Genomic DNA, 25857 nt, shown 5'->3' with positions numbered 1-25857 from the left:
GCTCAGGTTAGCACCCAAGCCGCCTCCGCTTGCGCAGCCCAGCACCTGGGCGCCTGCCTGAGCCAGCACCCTCCAACCTGCATGAAGCCGCCCAGGAGGACTCGGTTCCAGACACCTCCGGGTGCTCCGCCTCTACTTTAAAGCGTCCACATTCGGGCACCATGTGTTCCTAGCTGCCCTGGGGCAGCACTTATACCGCAGGTCTGCTAACATCCTCCGCGACAGAAAGAGAACCACAGTAGCAATTTCCGGCCCCTATATGTTTCCTAAGGAAATTAAAATTAGAACTATCATACAATCCAGCAATTCTTCTTTTGGGACATGAAATTACTACCTCACATCATGTCCATTGTAGTACTATTTACCATAACTAAGATGTGGAAACAACCTTGGTGTCCACTGATGGACAAATGAATAAGCAACCTGTGATATGTAGTCACAATGAAATATTATTCTTTCTTCAAAAAAAGAAAGCAATCCTGTCATTGGACATAGTGTGAATAAGCCAGGAAGACATGCTGAGTGAACCAACATAGAAAGAAAATATGGCATTATCTCACTTTTTAAAAAATATTTTTTAGTTGTAGATGGACATAATACCTTCATTTTGTTTATTTTTATGTGGTGCCAGGGATCGAAACCAGTGCCTCATGCGTGCTAGGAAAGTGCTCTACCACTGAGCCACAACTCCAGCCCCTATCTCAATTTTAGGAGGAAAAAATTTTAAAGGGTCAAATTTACAGAGATGGAAAATAAAGCATTGGTTGCCATATGCAGGGAGTTGGGTGGAAATGGGGAGATGTAGATCAAACAAGTCCAGAGATATAATGTACAAAATGAAGATAGGGTTAATAAAATTGGGTTGTTAGGGACTTTTGTTAAATAGATTTAATCTGTTCTTGTCATCAAAAAAGTCAGATGTGAGTATCCCATGAGATGAAACATATGTTAATGTGCTTTACCATGATGACCATTTCACTCTCTCAGTGAATCCCATATTATGCTGTGAGCCTGAAATATAAATAATAAAATGTATTCTGAAAATTAATGAATAACTATTAAAAAATCCAAAGGAAATGGATGCCAATGTGTTCACATTCCATTACATGCAGGAAAATCACCTTTAATTCCCTGTATCAGACTGCCAATTGAGGGACTATAGAAGTCATTCACCGGTTCTGTCAGGATTAGAGGACCCATGATCCCTGATGATCAATTAGCCATTGCCAGAGTGAGAAGATCCAGCAAAACCCAAGGGGTGTTGATTTCCATGGAGATAACATTTGCTTCCCATAAGATAGGATTTGTAACAAAACCATGCTATATGTGCCCCAATATATCAGTGGCCTCTTAAAATTTCTTGACTATGAGGTGCATGCTCCAGTTAATATAATTGAGTGGCTACATTCTCTGCAAGCTAAGCAAAATACCAACACATTACCATAAAATAATTATTATTAAATACAGTTCTGTTTGTTCAAATAAAGCCTTCTATTAGGTTGTACATATGTTTAAATTATTTAGACCTTGATACACAAGTATACAGAGAAAAAACACAATATTTCATGTGGATTATTGGTTGGTGTCTTGAATTAATAAATATAAAAAATATAGATTCTTAGGCAAATAAAATTTTGAATAAGAGATTTAAATATTGAGTCTCCACTTAATGTCTGGGTAATTTGAAATAAGTCAGTCTCCTGATAAGTAAAACTAATAGGAAGAGGGGATAAAGCTATATTTCGTTTTGTAAGAATTAAGTGTGATGATGTAGTATAATGCATAGCATGATGCTTAAACTATATATTCCTTTGGGAAGGGGAAAATATGGCCCCTGACCAAAATGTAAATAAATCAGAAGAGTTTAGAACACTGACCAGAATCAGTGAAGTACATTAAACCCCCTCCAACCATGTTTCTTTCAAATCTAAATATTCCTTCATTACAATTTTGTTCTGAGAAAATAGAACTGGTGGATTACCTTTAGAATCTCAGAAGCCTGTGTCTCAGCTTCACTCCATATTTGCCATGTGAACATGTATAAGTTGCTTAAACCATTGGAAACTTAATCTCATCATGAGTAAGCAGGGAATAGTACTACTCTCACAATGATGTTGTAAGGATTAATGACAATATTTGCAAAACAAGTTTTCCAAATATTAAACAAATATAATGATTGTTCTGGAATAAAAGGTGATTCACTCAATGTGAAATTTATGGACACTGTTAAAGGTTATGAACAAAGATATTTCTCTCTCTCTCTCTCTCTGTCTCTCTCTCTCTCTCTCTCTCTCTCTCTCTCTCTCTCGGCACCCCCTCCATTCTCTTTTTCTTCTTGATTTGTGATGCTCTAATTTATTCTTTTCTATTTAACTTCCTCTTGGCTCATTTTTCTTATGCCCATTTCTTTTCTACTCTCTTCTCTTTCATGAAAATGTGTTGTCTATGACACTGAGCAGCATTTCTGAGACTGGAGGTGCATCCAATGAGACACTGATTTCTCCTTTTACATAATGCCTCCCAGTGATCTTGCCTTTTTCTTTGAGTAGTAAGTGACATTTTGTATGCTTCATGAACTACCTCTGATCATTATCTTCTTACTTGCTACAAGTATTATAGAAGGCTAGCCACTTCAAAAGACCTTAAAAACAGGCCCCTAGATGTAAAGGGACATGTCCAGGGTAACAATTAATTAGAAGAGTAGGCCTCAATCCAAGTCCTTTGCCTTTGGTTACAGTGTGATCTATATAGCATGATGCTGGGAAGGTATTGGAGTTCTGAATTAATTTTACTTTGACTCTCAGACTTGTTAAGAACCTATCTCCACTACCCACAAGTGGATACAAGGCATCCACTTCCCAAGCATTATAATACAAATGCTTAGTCCCTTTTGCACATTGATCATAGACCCGGAACTAGCAAGCATCTCAATATGTTTTCTCTTCCCACTTCCAAACGCAGAAGAAACCAAAACCCTAAGGCCTTTCTACTAACCAACTGCCTTGCAAGAACAGGTTGGGTTTTATAATTGAAGAGCTACCATACAAAATTGTATTGATGTCCCTTTCCTCTTCTACCCTGAGTTTCTGCCTCTTCCTGCTATCTTTTTCAAAGCCCCCTTCACATCCTTGTTTCTTAGGGTATAGATCAAAGGATTGAGCATGGGGGTAATTATAGTATAAAAAAGGGCAACAAACTTTCCTTCACTCTCAGAGTAGCTGCCTGTGGGTTGGAGGTATGTGTAAATAGTTGACCCATAAAAAAGAGAAACCACCAGGAGGTGAGACCCACATGTCCCAAAAGCCTTTCTGCGCCCAGCCATTGACTTGATCCTCAGCACTGCCTGAGCAATGTGTGCATAGGAGCCAACAATCAGTGCTGCGGGAAAGACCAAGATTATGGCACGGGCCACAAACATCTTGGCCTCTGTGCCTTCTGTGTCCTCACAAGCCAGCTTCAAAAATACAGGCATCTCACAGAAGAAGTGGTTCAGGTAATGGAGGCCACAGAGAGGCATGGCCATCATGAGGCTTGTCTGAATCAGAGAGTTCATGAGGCCTCCCATCCAGGCAGCAATAGCCAGAGTCAGGCAGAGAAGGGGGTGCATAATGGTTGTGTAGTGGAGTGGACGACACACAGCAGCATAGCGGTCAAAGGCCATCACCACCAAGAGCATACTCTCAATGGAACCCAGGGCGAGGACAATGAAGAGCTGGGCCACACACCCTCCATAGGTGATGGTCCTGTCAAGTCTGGAGAGATTGATCAGCAGCTGGGGCACAGTGCTGGTGGTATAGCAGAGGTCCAGGAAGGAGAGGTGGCAGAGGAAGAAGTACATGGGTGTGTGCAGTCGAGGGTCCAGTCGAGAGAGAGCGATGATGGTGGTGTTGCCAATGAGAGTTAGGGAGTAGAAAATTGAAATAAAAACAAAAAGGATGAGTTCCAGTTGAGGCCAATCTGAGAAGCCCACCAAAATGAATCCCTCTCCAAAACTGACATTGAAACTTCCCATAGCCTCGCTCCTGCACAAACAGCAAAAGAAAAATTCAATGGATCCTATGAGAAACTTGCATTAAAACATTTCACAATAACAACTAAATACATCCAAAACCATATTTTTATTTTATACCTTGCTATTCGATTCACTTCTGTTCAGTCTTCTATTCTGACTCTTTTCTTTAGACTCCAAATCACTATATTATGATTGATGTCATCTGTGTTTGAACCACAGCGCTATTGCCTATCTGTGACCAGACTTTAGCCAGGATATGATGGATATGATGCCTCTTGGTCTGAAAGTAGAGATGATGTATTGCCTCCCTCACAGCAGTGAGATGAGGACCTAACCTGACATACTTTCTTATAATCTTTTTTGATTTTTTTAATCACAAGTAATATCAACTTTTCACAGCAACTTCTTATGCCTATCCTACTTATCAGAGTTTATTAATGTGGATTAGCAGCTAATAATGTAAGCACTACTTTTAAAATGCAAATGTGTAAAAAGTGGCATTATTATTCTATTTTACTTTGCTTCTCTTCTTGACCTATTAGGTAGAGTGTTTCAATAGGTTAAGATCTAGAACTAGATCCAGGCTGAGATCACAAGTTTAACTCCTGGGTGCTTATCTGCTTTCTTCTGCTCATGAATATTGTCACCACACCAATCATGGAAGCCCTGTTGGTGACCACCTGCAAGTCACATATGTGTTTTCCTTTAAGGGAAAAAATAATTTGCAACAAAATATGTTCCTCAAGATGAGTTATCATGCCCGGAATATTTTCTGCCTTTTTGTGCAATTGATAAATACATCCCTTAACTCCCTAGGAAGAGTTATTTTCTCCTCTCTAGGTCAATCTTCTTTGTAGAGTTTCTCTTTAGCACTTGTCATACCTACTGAAAGTCTTGTACATGTTTTTCGCCCTTTCCATACTGTGAGCTCCTGGGTGGTAGAGAACAGAGTGAGTTTAAAAAATATTGGTGTCTTCTCTTCTGGCATATGAGAAATTCTAAATTAATGTTACTCTTGTTCTTGTTTATTTTAAATAATTTTATTGAGTGAAACATTTGACTCTTCCTTCAAATCTCAAGAGAAATTCATTTCCTCTCTGAAACTTGCTTATTAGCTGCTAATCCACATTAATAAACTCTGATAAGTAGGATAGGCATAAGAAGTTGCTGTGAAAGGTTGATATTACTTGTGATTAAAAAAAAATCCAAAAATATTCTAAGAAAGTGTGTCAGGAAGCACAAAAGAGAAAACAGTGATCAAAATACATTTAGCATGTACTCAATACAAACAATCTTGCCAGATTAATTTATTTCTCTTTTTACAAATTCTACCAAACTGAAAGATCATCATCAATGCATCAACACTAGAACAAGATTCTAATAAGAATTTGGTTGTTTCCCTTGATATCTTTATGGAAAAATGAAGAAAATGTGAACTATAATAATAAAGTGTTAATATGTGGTTCACTTAACCAACACTCCAAAGTTGTTTTTGTCTTGTCTTTTTCTTTTTCCTTTTTCCACCCTGAGCACTGAGGTAAAGTGAAATAACCATAGAAGTCCATGGTCAGATCCTTTTAGGACAATTCTATCACTGACCAGTGAAAATTTTACTAAAAAAAAAATCTGTTTTTGTGCATCAATTTACTTAGTTGTAGAGAAATTAACATGTTTCACAGGTTTCTGATTGTAATTAAATTGTTTTCTATATTCTCAAGCTACAAAGAGTGTGCTTTGTACATTTTAACCACTTGGCAGTGTCCATGTGTCCATCAGTAATCTTTCATTTCCATGAAACCAGGCCTGGTTAATTAATTCACCACTGTATTCCTGTCTCCACAGGTCTGCTTCATTCCCACATTCAGAAGTCATGGGAGGAGAAAAATTCTTCTTATCTGCACAACTCCTGGGAGTCCCTTCCATCTTTCAAGAGCAGGTGAAAATTATTACTCATATGAACTCAAAAAAAATTCGAACATATTATCGCTAGTCCTACATCTCATAACTGAGGTAGGTAGGGTTTGACCCTGGTCAAATGCCTTAGGGATTAGACAGCATAGAGCCTTCATCAGGAGAGTCCCAGGACATGCAGATGAGTGGGTGAGGGGGCACACAAAATAAATAGCAATCCTCCAAATATTGAGGAAAAGCATTATGATATGCAAGCTTTGCTTCATTCCATGTTCCTCAAGTGAAGGTAACAGCTTCAAAATTTCCATTTCCTCTCATATTTCCCAAACCTATCATTCCAGTAAAAGAATGAAGTGATATTATGCTGAGATAACTTGTATCTAATGACTCTTATTTTTATGCCATACATATGTAGGCAAATTATCCTACAATTTCACATTTAAATAAAAGCATAATACCTAACACTCTATACTGGCCAAACAGAATTTTGAGTAATTTCCAGTTCTTGACAGTGGATTTGGATTAAAAATTTGATAAAATATATGGAATTTAAGGACAATGAAGTCAATAAGTCATCTGAAAACATCCTTAAAACAGGTGTTTTAAGTTGATTTTTTTGGATTAAAAAAGAGGATTCTAAAGAAAAGCATGATGATTTATATTATTAGCAATTTAGCAATCAGTGATCACTGATTACTAAAATTCATGTCTATGTGTCTGTGTGTATATATTCATGTATGAAAAGGTCTGTGTGCATAATCTATTTAAATAATAAAGTTTTGAGGTCAGAAATCATGTTTACAATCTTTTTAGACAATATGCAATACTCTATTCTTCATAAGAGTCTGCCAATTTTACAATATTGGCTTTTCATAATGGAGCCATATTCCGGCTAGAAAATTTAATGCTCTGAGCAAAGGGAGGAAGTTCCAATGTCTCTTTTTAATTACCTTTATTGCAAGATCATCCATCCTTAAATCTGAACTGAATTTCACTTCCCCCAATATGTCTCACGTGTGGTACTCTTATTAGTTTGTGGAAGACTGAACTCATTATCAAATCTAGGAAGTCACCAAAACATTCTGTGCATTGTCAGTTGTAGTCTACTCTTCTGCAAACTCCATCATCCTCTTACCCAGGTACATTGTCTTACATAAGAAATCAAACAATATCCAATATTTCACACAAGTCCTCAGGGTGATGCACAAGATCCCTCTATCAAATGTCCAATAATAATACCCCACCAACATTTTCTAGTATAAGACCAGAAAACTACAATTGGAGTTCAGTCATTTTGGTTCACATCTAAAGTCTGAAATTAACAAATTCTTCATTTTAACTTTGACTCCCAACACAGAACATTGTCTCCATCTGGGATGTATTCCTTCCTGTTGTTTATTTCTCCAAGAAGTCTTTCTTGATTTATGAAAATTAACAAACAAACAAAAAACTCCTCTGACCATGCCTTTATCCTTTGTCACCTGGCTCTGATATCTACTATTTACTTTCCATATGAAAACCTTGGCATAACAGTACTTGTGTACTGAAAAGGATTTCAAATGGTTTTAAGCTAATCCTCACATTTTACATTTAAAGAATATGTGTTTACACTAAGTTTAGGTAATTGGAGAGAAAGAGAAACAGGTAAGATTATTTTTTTGACATACTGAGTATAGATGAGTAGGTGGATGAATAGAAAGTGATAAAGAAAGAAAGACTATCAGTGATAAAATATATCTTGTGCGAATTTAACATTTCTATATACTCAAGCTAGGGAATCAACCTAATGGAACCCATTGCTAGTTACCTATAGAAAATTTTCTAGTTTTGGATTAATTGTGAAGCCAAAGTAGCCCATCCAGGCAGTTCCAGGAAAGAAAACTGATGATTTAACCTGCTTCAATTCAATTGTTTCCAAAGGCCTCGTGAGATCCATTGAGGACTGGTAACATCTGGAGATGGCTGAAAGGGACACTTACCCCCTTTTTCCTGACTTTATCTTTAAAGTAAAGAGTGTGGATCAGAGCTATTGTCCTGGAGAAATCATAATTACGTATGGTGTTCTCCTCCAACAGGGGAGTCTGCTGATACTCATAAATAATAGGTTTAAGAGAATCCTCCCGACCCCTGGGCACACTCTAACACACACATTCCAGGAAGGAGCTGGTGCAATATCAAACCACCTCCTGACTCTAAAGCTAAGTATATCACTTCTGCCCTGGGGAATTGGAAGTCCTCCTTAAAAGCATTGGAGAAAGAATTGTTTACCAAGGACAACCTTGGAGACTTCTGGGTCCCTACATGGCAATTAAAATCAACTTACTGGCTCAAGATCTGCCTTGCAATTCTCAGTTTGCTCCCTTCATCACATTCTGCCCAAACCAAACTGATGTATCTACTGTCCCCAGAACACAACTTCTCCCTTGCTCATGGGACTCTGAAGTCTTGGATTTCTCCCACTTTCTTTTTTACTTTGACCCTCATCCTATCAGACCTTCAATCAGACCAAATTCTATGTCTCACTTGGAGCCACCATGGTCACCACAATCCAAATGTATTTCTTCCCTTATATCTGCATCTAATGCTCATGTTCTCATTTTATCTAGCAACTAAATATTTACTTCCTTGATCAAAAATTTGAAGTTATATATTTCTCTCATACACTATACTATGTATTAATATTTCTTATTTCTTTATATCCTGCTTTTATCCACAACAAATTTTTAAATAAAATGAATTCATTTATTAGCTCAAACAACAATTCCTTATTGAGAAATTAACATTATGCCAAATGCTCTGATAAATAAAAATCTTATTTAGATTCAAAATTTTCTATGTGCTTTAAAAACATCATAATTTGATACAGGGAAATGGCTCTGCTATTACTAGCTTTATGACTTTGAAGAGTTTTCCTGATAGGCTTGAGCTTCAGTTTTCTCATCATAAAGATGACGTTAATGTGGCATATTCTGTAACAGTGTTTATGAATTAATAGCACAATGTATGTGAGGTGCCTGGTGTGTGGTAGACATTTACTCCGTGGTAATTAGGGTTAGAGTAGTACAAGTACTTATTTTGTGCTTACTCTTTGCCTGAAATAAACATAGAAAATGCAAACTCTGGTTCCACAAAAGTCCACAGCCAATGAGAGACCTACATCACCTTAAATATTTGAAATCAAAGTAGCAATAGTGTCCACCTTTACTCTGGGAGCATGGATAGCACTGTCTTATTTCTGTAATTAATGGAGGAACTACATGCATGCAAATGTGTGGCTATATAAACAAAGAAAAGTATGGGAATGCTTTTACTGTGCTGCCTATTAGATAAAAGATGTTGAATATAGAAAACGAGTGGGGAGAGATGGAATTTTCTTCACACAATGATAGTTTTCTTTTCCTTGTAAGTAGCACATATGACTTTCAATATCTTTATGAAGAGACAATCCACCCATTATACAGTTCACACATTTAAAATATGAAATTCAATTATTTTTACTACATTCCTGGAACTGTGCATCCATCATTTTTTAATATTTCCATTAACCCAAAATGATAAGTCATGCCCATTCACAGTCTCTTGCCCTTCCCACCCTCAACTTTAGGTAAGAACTAATGTAATTTCTTTTTTTAAATTTAAGTTATTTATTTTAACTAAGTATATATGGCAACAGAAGGCATTTTGATTCCTTGTACACAATTTCAGCATAACTTTTCATTTCTCTGGTTGTACATGATGTAGCATCACACCGTATGTGCAGTCATACATGTACCTAGGGTAATAATGTGCATCACATTCTACCATCTTGCCTGCCCTCATATGCCCTTCCTTCTCCCCCTCCCCTTTGCCCAATCAAAGTTCCTCTATTTTTCCCATGCCCTCCCCCAATATGGATCAGTATTCACTAATCAGAAAGAACATTCGGCCTTTGGATTTGGGGGATTGGCTTACTTTGCTTAGCATGATATTCTCCAATTCCATCCATTTACCTGCAAATGTCATCATTTCAATCTTCTTTAAGGCTGGGTAATATTACACTGTTTATATTACCACATTTTCTTTATCCATTCATCTGTTAAAGGGCAGCTTGTTTGGTTCCGTAGCTTAGCTACTGTGAGTTGAGCTGTTATAAATATTGATGCAGCTATGTCACAGCAGTATGCTGATTTTAAGTCCTTTGGGTATAAACCAAGGTTGGGATAGCTGGGTCAAATTGTGGTTCCATTCCCAGTTTTCTGAGGAATCTCCATACTACTTTCCAGAGTGGGTGCACCAATTTTCAGTCCCACCAGCAATGTATGAGTGTGCCTTTTTCCCCACATCCTCACCAACATGTATTATTGCTTGTATTCTTGATAATTGCCTTTATGAAGAGAGTGAGATGAATTTTAGAGTAGTTTGATTTATATTTCTCTAATTGCTAGAGATGTTAAAAAGTTTTCCATATTTTTGTTGATTGATTCTATTTCTTTTTCTGTGGAGTGTCTGTTCAGTTCCTTAGCCCATTTACTGATTGGGATTTTAACAGGAAAAAATAACACTTCATGCTTTCACTAAAACCTTTATTTCATACCTTTATACTTTTCATAAAATTTGCATTTAAAAATATATTGCTAATAAAGACATTGGTCAAATGGAACTCATAGACTATAACCATTAATACAAATTTATTTTTATGTGTTGTGATCCCTCTAAACCCAATGGAAAACTTCCTTTTATTGTCCAAGATGAACCCTGAGAAGGTGTCGCAACTGTTTTCATCATTTATAGATAACAGAAAGTCCTTGGAAACCTGTAGACCAAAAACAGAATAATTTAACAAACTCGCTGTGACCAAGAAATTACTAAAATGGGAAATCCATAATTAAAACAAAATCCCTTTGATTCTGATATAAAAATCTTTCCCACATTCTACTATATATTTATAACCATAGGATAAATATGAAGAAATGGGTCATAAGTGAAAATGACTGTCACTGGCTTCCTCAGATGGTTTTCTACTTGGTGGGGGTTGAGGGGTTCATTCATTTTAATTGCTACATAGAATCATGGCATTAATATACCACCCTTTAGTCACATATTTAATGAATAATCTATATGCTGTTTCAAATATTTGGCCACTTCAAACAATATGGCAATGAGCATTTTTATACCCTGCTCTTGTGTCTGTGGACAAGAGTTTTTTCTAAATGATTTATCACAGTCAAATCTGAGTCCAAAAATACAAAGTATCTTCAACATTGAAAGAAACTTAGAATTGCTAGAATTTGTCTCTTCTCTGTCCTAACAAAATAAAACACACAAAAAAGCTTTAAATGTTTACTAATGTGATAAGTATGTAATTGTACCTCATTGACAATTTTAATTTGCTTGTCATTGATTATGAGTGAGGGTGAGCATTTTTTCACATTATATGTTGCCCAATTTTCTTCTGAAATTATCTAAACATGTATTTTTCTATTTTATTGGTATATTTTTGCTTTTCAACAAGACTTGTAAGATCAATTTTATTTTGTGCATATTAATCTTCCATTGATTAGGCACAATTAAAACACCTCCTAATATCTAGCTTAGTTTTTACTTTATGGGGAATATGTATGTATGTGTGTGAGCACACTTGCACTCACACACATGTGTTTGTGTCCATGTATGTTTAATAACAGTCCTTTTCCTATGGTTGTGTCTTCTCAAAAAATGAATCTTTGAGATTGTTCAGTGAAGGTCACAGAGCAGTATCCGAGGCTCTCTGTGTAGACTCTGTGTAGATTGCCTGCAATACTGTCCAGAGCCAGAGGTCAAGCTGCTAAAGATTTGCGCAGATCCTGACTGGTGTCAGCTAAGCTGTGTGGACTATCTTTTTTCACAGTTTCCTCCCCAATCCTCAGTGGCCTCTACTTTGATGCAGTGTGGATCTTTGTCCAGGACCTCACTCGTCAGCCCTGTGGGAGCACAGCAAATCCATCTGGAGAGATTGCTCTCTGACTGCTGCCCAAAGGCCATCATTTGCCCACTTGCCCACCTTTTGATTGCCCATTGCCCATCTCCTGACTTCCACCAGCCAACCGCCCACTGTTTGCCCATGGATCACCTGCTGCCTGCTGCCTATTTTTGCCTGGAAGTTCATTGTCAGGGCACATTCAGGCTTGGTTACACACAGCTACCACCATCTTGGGACACTGGCCAGAGCCAGGGAGTCCAAGAACAAGGGGCCTGCAGGTTTGCTGCTGCCACCTCTGCCATCTTGGAGTGTAACCGACTCAGTTTGAGGTCACCTGCCAGGGTCTGGAGTATATTGTCAGGGTACCTGCACTGAGATCTTCCTGGTGAATGTGTTGCCATCTGGCTGCCTCTTTGCAGGGTTGCTCCTTTGTGTGAGCACATCCCTAGTGGTGTCTCTGCAAGTTGGAACAGCATTGAGATCTTGGGACTGCAGCAAGGCAGAGCCCGGGCAATCTAAAGCCCAAATCTGTCAGATTGCAGCTAGGTCTGAGTGGGCCAGTCTGGGCCTGGCTAGCCTGTGGAAAGATAAAGATGGGGGGCAGTTCCCCAGAGGGAGCACAGGTTGGAGAAACTAGAGAGAACTCGGCTCTCTCCAGCTCAGTGAGTCCTGATGTGCACAGGGAAGGAAGGGGCCAGATACAATGGGTGGGGAGACTGGAAGAAGATGTGAGGGTATCTTGCTATCAGCTCACCCAGCCAACCAGTCCAGCACCCACCAGACTGGAGCTACCATCAAAATTTAGACAATCCCACCCATCTGTGGAGAAAGGCAGCTGAGAAAAATTTTTGAAAGACAATGGAAGCAATTGTTCAATTTTCCATTGAAACTTTTCTTTTTAAATTTTTATTATTATTTTTTTAAATTTAGTTGTAGATGGACACAATACCTTTATTTTATTTTTTTATGTGGTGCTGGGGATTGAACCCAGTGCCTCACGCTTGCTAGGCAAGTGCTCTACCACTGAGCCACAATCCTGGCCCTTATTATTATTTTTATTATTTTATTTTTCTCTCCCTTACATCTTTACCACCTTTGAATCCAAACATTTTTATGCATCAATTTATTGAGGCATGGGATGTCTAAGTAGTATATTAGGTTTTTGTTGTGTAGTCTTTTTTTATTATTATTTTTCAAATTTTGTATATATTTTTTCACTCACTTATATGTCTCCCTGGATTCTCTTTCTCACTTCTCTCATGCTAACAGCCAACCTCTATTAATTCTTCCTTCACTCTTACTATAAATTTGTATGTCTTCTCTCCTCCCTCATAAACATCACATCTTACACTACTGTTCCCATTTGTCCAGCATTTAAAATAGTAAACTCTTTTAGCAAACTTACTGTTCATATTGTAGATAATAATTGAACACATAATTTCTGTTTATTACAAAACCTATTGGAGCTATTTTGTTTAAGGCTGTATATTTTTTGCATTGAGTGCTGTTCATATTGGTCTCTCCCTTAAAGGTGAGGTACTGGAAGCCTTCAGAAACACTACAAGACTACAGGGTAGAAACTGTACTGCCTTAGCTTCATATCACTAGGTAGGAAGACATACAAACAATATGAAAAGACAAGGAAACAAAGCACCTCAAAAAATGAAGTTATTCCAACAATAGAATCCATAGACAACATAGTAGAAGAAATGTCAGAGAAGGAGTTTAGAAGGTACACAGTTAAACTGATCTTTGAAATAAAGAATGGTATCATAGAGAAAATACAGGAAGTGAAAGATCACTTCAACAAAGAGGCAGAGATTATAAAAAGGAACCAAGCAGAAGTCCTCAAAATTGAAGGAAATATAAACCAAATTAAAAATTCAATGAAAAGTGACACCAAGACTAGACCACTTGGAAGACAGAACCTCAGGAAATGAAGATAAAATATATACTCTTGAAAATAAAATACATGATGGTTAGTTAACAATGAACAGAACTTCCAAGAAACATGGAATAACATGAAGACCAAATTTAAGATTTATCAGAATACACAAAGCTGTGGAAAAATAAAAGGAATGCACAATCTTCTCAATGACATAATATTAGAAAATTTCCCAAATCTAAAGAATAAAATAGAAAATCAATTATGAGAGTCTTACAAAATCCCAAAAGTACAAAATTTTACAGCAGGCCCAAAGCAAGCCACATTATAATGATAATGACCAACACACAGAATAAGGATAGAATTTTAAAGTTTGCAAGAGAAAAAAGTTAAATTATATATGGAGAAAACCAATTCAGATCTCAGCTGTTTTCTCAATCCAGACCCTCAACACCAGGAGGTCCTGGAATAATATATATCTAGCTTTGAAAGAAAATGGATGCCAACCAAGAATTTTATATCCAGCTAAACTAAGCTTCAGATTTGAAGATGAAATTCAAACCTCCCATGATAAACAAAAGTTAAAAGAATTCACAACTAGAAAGCCTGCACTATAGAACATTCTCAGCAATGTTCAATCAGAGAGAAATTGAAACTATAGCCAGAGCCACCAGAAGGAAATTGAAGAAGACCTTAGAAGATGGAAAGATTTCTAATAATCTTGGATAGGCAAAATTAATATTGTCAAAATGGCCATACTACCAAAACTGTTATACATGAGGAGGAAATGAAAAAAAAACTACCAAAGGGAGGACCACACCAAAGAGAAATCAATCAAAGGTGAAACCAAGTCAAGTTAAAATGCAAAAATAAACCCAAATGACCAGGAATAACAATCATATCTCAATAATAACCTGAATGTTAATGGCCTAACCTCATTAATCAAAAGACATAGACTGGTAGATTGGATTTTTTAAAAAGATCCAACAATATTCTATCTTCAAGAGACTTACCTCTTAGGAAAAGACATCCACAGACTTAAGGTAAAAGGGTGGAAAAAAACATAACACTCACATGGATTGCATAAACAAGCAGAGGTTTCAATCCACACATCAGATAAAGTGGACTTCAAGCCAAAGTTAATCAGAAGGGACAAAGAAGGGCTTTTTATACTGTCAACAAGACATAACAATCTTAAATATATATGCTCCAAACAATGGAACATCTATGTACATTAAACAAACTCTTCTCAATTTCAAGAATCAAATAGATTACAACACAATAATTCTGGGTGACTTTAACACTCCTCTGTCACTACTGGATAGATCTTTCAAACAAAAGCTAAACAAAGAAACTATAAAACTAAATAATGCAATCAATAATTTAGAATTAATGAACATATATAGAGTATTTCATCTATCCATGAGTGAATACACTTTTTCTCAGCAGCACATGGATCCTTCTCTAAAATAGACCAAATTTTATGCCACAAAGTGACTCTCAGCAAATACACACACACACACACACACACACACACACACACACACACACACACTACCCTGTATTCTTTCATATCATTATAGAGTAAAACTAGTAATCAATGATAAAATTAAAAAGCACTTCACCTGGAGACTAAATAACATACTATTGAACGATGAATGGATAGTAGTAGGAATCAGGGAGGAAATAAAAAAGTACTAAGAGATAATGAAAACACCGATACAACATATCAAAATCTCTGGGACACTATGAAAGCCAGTGATAAGAGGAAAGTTCATTGCATTGACCTCATTCATTAAAATAATAAAAAGTCAATAAATAAATGACCTAATATTACATCTCAAAGCCATAGAAAAAGAAGAACAAATCAACACCAAAAGCAGGAGAAGACAGGAAATAATTAAATTCAGAGCTGAAATCAATGACATTGAAACAAAAGAAACAATTCAAAAAATTTACAAAACAAAAAGTTGGTTCTTTGAAAAATAAAATGGATAAACCCTTAGCTATACTAACAAAGAGAGAAAGAAAACTCAAATTACTAACATTTGTGATGGAAAGGAAATATCATGACAGACACTACTGAAATACAGAAGATAATTAGAAACTATTTTGAAGATTTATACTCAAATAAAATAGAAAATCTTGAAGACACTGACAAATCTCTAGAGACACATGATCTACCAAAACTGAACCAAGAGGACTTACTAAATTTAAACAGATCAATTTCAAGTAATGAAATAGCAGACACCACCAAAAGCCTATTAATCAAGAAAAGCCCAGGGCAAGATGGATTCTCAGCCAAATTCTACAAGACCTTCAAAGAAGAATTAACACCAATACTCCTCAAATTATTCCATGAAATAGAAAAGAATTGAACACTTCCAAACTCATTCTATGAGGCTAATATCACCCTGATACAAAAACCAGACAAAGACACATCAAGGGAAGAAAACCTCAGACCAATATCCCTGATGAACATAGATGCAAAAATTCCCCCCCCAAACTCTGACAAATTACATACAAAAACATATTTAAAGGAATATAGCATTATTCAGTGGGGTTCATCCCAGGGATGCAAGGTTGGTTCAACATATGGATATCAATAAACATAATACATCACATAAATCAACTTAAAGATAAGAATCATATGACCATCTCAATAGATGCAGAAAAAGCATTTGACAAAACACAGTGCCTCCTCATGTTTAGAACATTAGAAAAACTAGGGATAGTAAAAACATAACCCAACATTATAAAAGGTATCTATGTTAAGCCCAAAGTCAACAGAATTCTAAATGGAGAAAAATTGGAAGCATTACCTCTAAAAACTGGAACAAGATAGGGATGTCCCCAGTCTCCACTTCTATTTAGCATAGTCCTTAAATCTCTAGCCAGAGCAATCAGAGAGAAATTGAAACTATAGCCAGAGCCACCAGAAATAAATTGAAGAAGACCTCAGAAGATGGAAAGATTTCCAATAATCTTGGATAGGCAAAATTAATATCATCAAAATGGCCATACTACCAAAACTATTATACAGATTCAATGCAATTCCTATTACAGTCCCAATTACATTCTTCATAGAATTAGAAAAAGCAATCATGAAATTCATTTGGAAAAGTAAGAGACCCAGAAAAGCCAAAGCAATCCTTAGCAAGAAAAGTGAAGCAGGAGGCATTATACTTAAGTGAAGTAAGCCAAATGGAAAGCAAATAAATACTGCATGTTCTCTCTCATTATGGAAGCTAAAAGAGTCAACCTTAAAGTAGAATAGTGACTACTGGATATTGGAAAAGGTGTGGAGTTGAAGTAGGAGGAAGGTTGTTGGATTTGATCAATACATGCTGTATGCAAGTATGGAAATATCATCCATAGCCGTGTGCCTGCATAAATAATGGAAGACAATTCAATGCCCCCTATGAAGAACATGGATGAAAAAATTATTCACAATATTCCCTAAATACTCCAAAATGATGTGTTTCCCTGTTTTCTATTCAGCTCAGTTCTATGCTGTCTTCTTATTTTTTTCCTATTAAAACTGTAAATCACTGGATTAGGAATGTTGTCATCTTTCTTTGACCGTAGCCCTGCTGCCTGTGTGTTCTGTGACAGGTCAGGTCACTCAATACTGTGGATCTTATGCTTCCTTGTCTGAAAGTAGAGGTGACACTTTCTTTCCACTTTGCATTGAGATTAGAACAAATTTAAAATTAGCTTTTAAATACCTAATGTATAAAAATGCAACATTATTATTGTTTTTCTCCTTTTTTTTCCTCTCCTGGATCTATTGGTAACTTCTTGCAGATTTTAATCCAGGACTTATCACACTGATATCATAAGTTTGACCTCTGGGTGTAAATAGGCTTTTCAACTCAATAAATATAGTCAGTGCACCAATCCTGGAAAATTTGTTCATGACCAGCTGCCTTTGATCAGAAAAGACTCAGTAGACTGTTGATCCATCTCTTTAGGGAAAAAAAATTAGCAACAAATATGTTCTTTATAGTGAGTCATCATGCCTAGAATGCCAGTTGCCCACATCTTCATCTGATAAATCCTATACTTCACCTGCACAGAAAGAGCTGTTCTTTCTTTTCTCACCCAGCCCTCTTTGCATAGTTTCTCTCTAGTACTTGTCCACTCACTGAAATCTTTTTACATGTCTTTTCCTTTCTCAGCTGAGCGTTCCTCAGTGGTACAGAACTAATTGAATATAAAATAAATATTAGCATCTTCATTTATGATACTCAAGATATGATAAATTAATGTTATATTAATTCATTACACATAAGAGCTATTAAAGAAATTTTGTCATGTATAGCATTTGACTCTCCCTGTAAATTTCATAAAAAATATTTATTTCTTTTAAGAAATCCACAGGATGACAAATAACACTTTTTTATAGATTATGGAAGAGGAATAGACATGAAAATTTGCCTTCCATGAAAGGCTAGCATTTCTTGTGGCAAAAATCCAAACAAGACCATTTGAAAATATGTCAGAAAGTAAAAGAGGAAAAAGTGATCAGCAATAGAATCCATAATCCAAAAGAGAACTTTAATATGATGATACCTGAACAATCAAAATATAAATGGTCATTTTAGTTAATAAAATAATAATATATTTGAACTGAAAGAATTGAACTTAGCTTCAAAACCTCAGTTGGACAATGGAGAACATAAAACTTGCCAACTTAATAGCTAAATACAATCCCATATAGCCAAAGTAATTCTGAAAAATTTTTTAAAGTTGTGGTATTGCATTTCCTGATTTAATTTTTTTTACAAAACAAAAGTAACCAAAACAGTATGGTACACACACACACACACACACACACACACACACACACACACGACACATGACACATCAACCAGTGAAGCAGAAGATATGATCCAGATATAAATCCTAACATATCTGTTTAACTTTTCACCAGTGCACTAATAGAACACAATAAGGAAAGGATAGTGTCTTTCATAAATTGTCCTGGGTTAAATAAATTTCTTCAGGCAAAGAAATGAAATTAGTCTTATATCATTAGTCTTATATCTTGTGCATGCACAAGAACAATTTAAAAGACAAGAATAGCCTGACATTTACTATAACATGGATGGAACTGGGTGACATTATGTAAGGAAAATAACAAAAACTGTGTGGTCTCATTAAGTGGGCAAGGTGAAAGAAAAATAAGTCAGATACATAGAGATAGTAAAAAACAAGGTTGCTGATAATGAGGTGGGTAAGGAAATGAGGAATATAAGTCAAAGGATACTAAATAGAAGATATTTGGGATGAAAAAGTCTATACATCTAATAACAATGTGAAAACTAGGTGTAATATATTTGTATATTACTTGGGATTTGTACTAAAATAACAAATTTTAGCTGTTCTTCTCACAAAAACAAAGAAAAAATGTGAGAAATTATGTGAAACAATATATAGTATCCCATAGAATCATGATTTATACTTTAAATATACATGATAAAATTTATTCTTGCAAATGAAGTAAGAAATAAAAAACAGAAGACAAAGTGAATTAACCAAATCATTCAAATATGTGTGTGTGTGTGTATGTATGTGTATATATATATATATATATATATATACATATATATATATATATATATATATATATATATATCCATCCATTGGGTATATCCATAGGACACTAATTTGTTTTAAAGTAAACTGTAAATAGATTGAAGAGGGATTGGTAGAGTGGAGAGAGGCAGAGGAGAGTGGGGTGGGAGGAAAGTGCTGGGGATTGAATTGGAGTAGATTGTGTTTCATGCTTTTGTGATAATGTCAGGTTGTATCCTGGTGTTGTTTGTAACTAAAAAGAAAAATTTTAAAAATAAAGAAAGGCATGTCATCTTGCAATAGTTTGACTCTTATTTAGAAAGTGAGCTATGGAGGTAGTTTTTTTGTCATTGGAATCTAGTACTTTTTAATCCAGAAACTAGTGTGCAAGAACAGGGGCACCACATTATGTACACTCTAAGTTAAATTTTTTCTATCCCTGCTCCATAATATTGAATTTTTCGAACCAAAAACTCAGCACCTGCCTGCTTGATTGCAAGCAACTTGCTTGGTTGATGTGCCCTTCTTTCTCAAATCCTAGGGGCCTGATAAAGTATGGTCTGATATCCAGAAACACAATTCCCAAATGAAGTGTCCCACTAACCTTCTCCCTGTGACTCCCTGTGTTCAGCACAGTCTACCTTACCCTCCTACTTTAGGCACTTATCTGACACTAAGAAACCAGACCCTACAGTGATGAGTGTCTTCCAGTCCCTTGTAGAGATTTTCGCCACACTTCTCTGGGCTCACTGCTGGGGTCTGCCTCAATCCCACATCTGGTAATCATGGAAAGAAAAGCTCTTCTTACTCATGAACTCCCTGGGAATCTTTTTATCTTCAAGAAAAGTTACGCATTACGTCTCAGATGGACCTCACGTTTGGGAGTCTGTGTAGATCCCACACAATATTCCTAGCCCTCTATCTCATAACCCACAAGGGTTTGAGACCTAAGAAGGCAAGTCCACCGTTGGTCAAAATGGCTCAGGGAATGGGTGCCATTAGGCCTCAGGCAAATTATCACAGTGCATATAGTTGGAAAATGTGGGAAAGGTCTCATTAAAGGAGCCCACAGAATAGACCCAATTCTCCTTTCAATTGACAGTATTCTATATTCTGAAGGAAATAACCAAGCTATGCAAACTTTACTGGATTCCATATTCCTTAAATGAAGGTGATAATTGCAAAATGAGCATTTCCTTACCAAATCTGTTATTCCAGTAAAAGAGGGAAATGACAACCTGATATAAAGATCCCTAAGGACTCCTGATTTTAGAGCAGCCATCTCTTAAGTGTTTAAAAGTGATCTGTGTCTACACATATCTCTTTAAATAATAAACTTTTTTTTTCTTTTTAGCAGCGCTGGCAATCAAACCCATGGCCTCCCACAAGCTAAGCAAGAATTTACCTCTGAGCTACATCCGCAGCCAAAAATAAACTTCTTGAGATAAAAAAAAAAGTCATACACTACATTGTTCATAACATTCCTTTAATTTAATGACACTGTCTGGATAATAATGAACCACAGTAAAATCAGAAAATTTAACCATGTATCTGAGAGGAAGATGTTCCTCAAACTCCTTACTAATATCCTTCCTTGTCCGAAGATCTATCCTTAAATTTGAATTGAATTTTTCCTTTTCTTATTCTCATCTTAAACAACTCTCTTATTAGTTAGTTTATAGAGGATTGAACTCACTACCAAACCTAATGAAGCACAAGAGTATCCTCCCTATTGTTCATCACAGTCTGCACTTGTATAGACTCAATTAATCCCTCAAAATACCCCATCATCTCACATTAGAAATCACACAATTTCCATCCCATCCCCCAAATATTAAGGGTGATCTTCAAGACTCTTTTAAAGTTTTTCATAGCAATGCACTGATGTCTTATAGTGTAGGACCAGAAAACTACCTTTGGAGTCAAAGACAGCTTAATTGATATTCAAAGGATGAACTAACAAATTGCTTTGTAATTCTAACTCCCCACACAGAACATTGTCACCAAATATGATGGATTTTTCTCAAGTTCTTCCAGGAGGCATCCACTCCTCCAAGAAACCTCCTTTGATTTATCAGCAATAAGTTTGATCATGACTCTGTTCTGGGTCCCCTGGTTCTAAAAGTCACTTTACATATAATGGCATCATAGGAATTGAGTTTTGTGAAGCCAGAGTGAAGAGAGTTTTGTGAAGTCAGTTCTCACTCAGAGTTTTATTTAAAAAAAATTGCTACATTTACCTTCCTTGATTCTATTGCCTTCAAGATAACGTGGGACCTGTTTAACACTGGTAGCACTCAGAGATGTCTGGGGAAGACAGTTTCCTTTTTGATCCTGACTTCATCTGTCGGGTGGAAGGCTTGTACTGAAGTCTTGTTCTGCAGAAGTCATGCTTCTGTATGGTTCCTGCCCTCAACCCTCAACAGGAGGCTGAAGCATTTTCCCACTGTACTCTGATTCAGTCACCCTAACCAGATGAAAACAGGAAGAAGCTGGTGTATTGCCAGATCACCTTCTGACTCTAAGGCTGAGCACACCAATTCTCCCCTGGGGATACTGCCACAATCTCTTTAAGAGCAGTGGAGACAGAACTGATAACTAAGAGAGCTTGGAGACCTCTGAGTCCCAATGTGGCAATTAAAACCAACTGACTGGCTCAAGATCTGTCTTGCAGTCCTCAGTTCTCCCTAGCCTCACACTCTGCCCAAACCAAACTGATGTATCCAGTGTGCTCAGAACACCCCTTCTCCCTTGCTCATGGACAGTATAGCCTTTCCCCAAATTTGACCCCAGTCCTACCAGCCCTTCAATTAAACCAAATTTCATGTCTCACTTGAAGCTAAAATATTTATCACAATTCAAATATCTTCCTTCTCTGGAATCTTTATCTAATGCTCATGTTCTGATTTCTGCTAACAACTATTTATTTCCTTTATGAAAAAGTGATGCATTTTTATATTTCTTTCTCACATACTACACTCAATGCCTTTCTTCATAACTTGATATTATGCACTACAAATTTAAAAATATAATGCATTTATCTATCAGTTTATACCACAATTACTTATTGAGCAATTTAACACCATTCTAAATGTCATAAGGAATGAAAAGTAGCATTAAAGGTTGTGTATATCAATTAAGATATCACAGTAAGATGGGGCAAGTAGCTCTGCCAGTACAATCTTTGTGACCTTGGAAAAGGTTTCTCAACATGCCTCAGTCCCAGTTTCCCCATCTATAATATTATGTTAATGTGGCCTAACCTGCCTGGTGTGTGGTAGACATTGATTCAGTGGTAGTTAGTCTTGTAGGAATACAAACATTTATTCAGTGCCTTCTATTTTTCTGAAATAAAAGAAGAAAATGTTATCTCTGTCTACAAGGACGTCCCCAGTCTAACAAGAGAACGATATCACATGAAATAATTGCAAGGAGGGTGGTAAGTTCAAATTCTCTTGTTCTTACTCAGAGAACATAAAGATAGAAAGGTAATATCAATAATATTTTAAAGCATTATTATATTAATAGCAAAGAATTAGTGGCAAGGAATATATGGATTTCGAACAATATAGATTCTTCCAAATGTGAATATGCAGATCTTCATTGTTGGGGTTTGAGTGTGCAGAGTTTAGCTCCCTCAGGCCTGACAGTTTGCAAGAGCTGTGGTTGTGATTTACGTCAGCTGAGGCAAACCTCGGTTAGGAGGAGAAAAAGTTCTCTTCCCCTTATCGCAAGTCACAAGTTCTGCATGGTTTGGCTAGGAGGAGGAAGCTTCCTGCATACTTGTCCTGGGAAAGGTACATTCTAAAGAAACAAATGCATCCTCAGATAATTAGATAATGTCTACAAAGAACTTTGGGAGGGTACTTATCAAATGAATAGGAACGATCTGAATTTAGCTCTGTGTACCCGCTGAGGCATGGTATTTGGGCAATGTGGGTAAAGTGTTATTGAAGAATTGCTTGCTTTGTTAGAAGAAGAATATAAAAGGAACTTGCAAATAAATCTCAGCATGCAGTCGCAACTGCTGCCTTTGCTCTGCATCCCCTGTGTCCTGGTTATTTCTCGACCCTTACCCAGGGACCCGAATGCTCTAGACATTCACACTTCATAATCATCTTTTCATGCTCATGCTCTTCAGAATGTTTTGTTAATTGTCCCCCCTGGAGGTTAATTTTTTTCTACATGATTATTATTGGCATTCTGAATGTAACTTATTTTAAAGTTTTTTTCCTAATTGTATTCATATACGTATAGTACAATCTTACCATCTTAACCATTTTAAGTCTACCATTCAATATTGAGAAATATAATCACATGACAGATTGCCAGAACATTTTTTAATTTGTTCTAATTAGCTATACATGACAGTAGAATGCATTTTGACACATCATACATAAATGGAGTATAACTTCTCGTTCTTTTATTTGTACATGATGTAGAATCATGTAGTCAAATATGCACATAGGGTAAAGTGTCCAATTCATTCTATTATCCTTCCTATCCCCAGCACCCCCTCTTCACTCCCCTCTGCCTAATCTGAAGTACCTCTAGTCTTCCCTAACTAACCCCATTATTGTGAATTAGCATACGGATAGCAGAGAAAACATTCGCTCTTTGGTTTTGGGGGATTGGCTTATTTTGCTTAGCATGATATTCTCCAGCTACATCCATTTACCTGCAAACGTCATAATTTCACTCTTCTTTAAGGCTAAGTAATATTCCATTGTGTATATATACCACAGTTACTTTATTCATTCATTTATCAAAGGGCACTTAGGTTGATTCCATAGTTTGTGAATTGAGCTGCTATAAACATTGATGTGGCTGCATCACTGTAGTATGCTGATTTTAAGTTCCTTTGTTATAAACTGAGGAGTAGGATAGCCGGGTCAAATAGTGGTTCCCATAGTGGTTGCACCAATTTGCAATCCTACTGGCAATGTATGAGTGTACCTTTTCCCCCATATCCTCACCAACATTTGTTATTGCCTGTATTCTGACTGGAGTGAGAGAAAATCTTGGAGTAGTTTTGATTTGCATTTGTCTAATTGCTAGAGATATTGAGCAGTTTTTTATATTTTTGTTGGTCAATTATATTTCTTCTTCTCTGACATGTCTGTTCAGTTCTTTAGCCTATTCACTGAGGTGCATCTGGTAAAGATTTTTTCCCATTATGTAGGCTTTCTCTTTGCATTATTGATTCACAGTAGCCTAAAAAAATACTTGGGAATCAATATAACAAAAGAGGTGAAAGACATATACAATGAAAACTACAGAAAACTAGAGAAAGAAATTGAAGAAGACCGTAAAACATGGAAAGATCTCCTATGCTCTTGGATAGGCAGAATTAATATTGTCAAAATGGTCATACTACCAAAAGTTTTATACAGATTTAATGCAATTCCAATTAAAATCTCAATGACATTTTAGTTGTACATGATGTAGAATCATATCAGTGATTAAATTGAATTACTTGGCTTAATCAAGGTACTTTGAATTAGGTGGAGGGGAGTGAAGGGAGGGGAGGGAGGAGGGGGTGAGGAAGGATAATTGAATGAATTGTATGCTATTACCAATCATACAGAAATAGAAAAAGCAATCATGAAATTCATTTGGAAAAATAGGAGACCCAGAATAGCCAAAGCAATTCTTAGCAAGCAAAGTGAAGCAGGAGGCATCTTAATACCAGAACTTTAACTATACTACAAAGCAATAGTAACAAAAACAGCATGGCATTGGCAATAAAACAGACACAACACCAATGATACAGAATATAAGACACGATAAAAACCCACATGCAGTTATCTCATACTAGACAAAGTCTCCAAAAACATATTGTCTTCAACAAATAGTGCTGGGAAAACTAGAAATCCATATGTAGCAAAACTAAATTAAACCCCTATCTCTCACCCAGCATGAAACTCAATTCAAAATGGATCAAATACTTAGACACTAGAATAGAGACCTTGTGCCTGTGAATGGATATGCACACTAAGGCTGTTTGCCCTCTACTGTGCAGTCATTCAATAAAAAGCTTTGGAATATTGATTAAGCTACATGTGAAATACTTTATTATCATTAATTCACTATTTATTTTTTCCTTCAAGACCTCAAGGATAGCCTCCAAATTCATTATTATCATTGATCCAGCCTTTGATCCATTGATAATGGATCTTCCAGTTGAATAGACGTGGCATGGAGAAGAATCAGCTAATTAGGAAAAAATGTTTTATATTGAGTACATACCAGGCTTCTGTTGATTACTTGTTTTCTCTTTTACTTTCTGACATATTTTCAAATGGTCTTGTTTGGATTTTTGACACAAGAAACACCAATTTTTCATGGAAGGCCCAAATCTCCACCATGTTGGCTTAGGAACTGTCTTTCTTAACAAGACTCCTAAAGCACAAGAAGTAAAATCATGAATTAATACATAGGATGGATTCAAACTAAAAAGCTTCTTCTCAGCATAGGAAACAATCAATAATGTAAAGAGAGAGCCTCCAGTACATTTTAATATTATAAAAC

The 25857-nt window shown here is 36.3% G+C and overlaps 1 protein-coding gene across 1 annotated transcript; it reads right to left on the bottom strand.

The window, feature by feature from the left end:
- Nucleotides 1-3073: 3073 nt before the first annotated feature.
- LOC308641033 (olfactory receptor 2Y1B-like) lies at nucleotides 3074-25720 on the bottom strand (the record flags this gene model as incomplete). The annotated part of the gene is made up of 2 exons (XM_081279168.1): nucleotides 25576-25720; nucleotides 3074-4022 (listed from the first exon to the last, which is right to left on the bottom strand). The coding sequence occupies exon 2, from the start codon at nucleotides 4010-4012 to the stop codon at nucleotides 3074-3076; it is 939 nt and encodes a 312-aa protein (XP_081135294.1). The 5' UTR covers nucleotides 4013-4022; nucleotides 25576-25720.
- Nucleotides 25721-25857: the final 137 nt, after the last annotated feature.

This window comes from Spermophilus citellus (genome assembly GCF_964194105.1).
Source record: "Spermophilus citellus genome assembly, chromosome: 1".
NCBI classification, from domain to species: Eukaryota; Metazoa; Chordata; class Mammalia; order Rodentia; family Sciuridae; genus Spermophilus; species Spermophilus citellus.
Note: the sequence above shows the minus strand (reverse complement) of the source record. Positions and strands in the feature narration are given on the sequence as shown.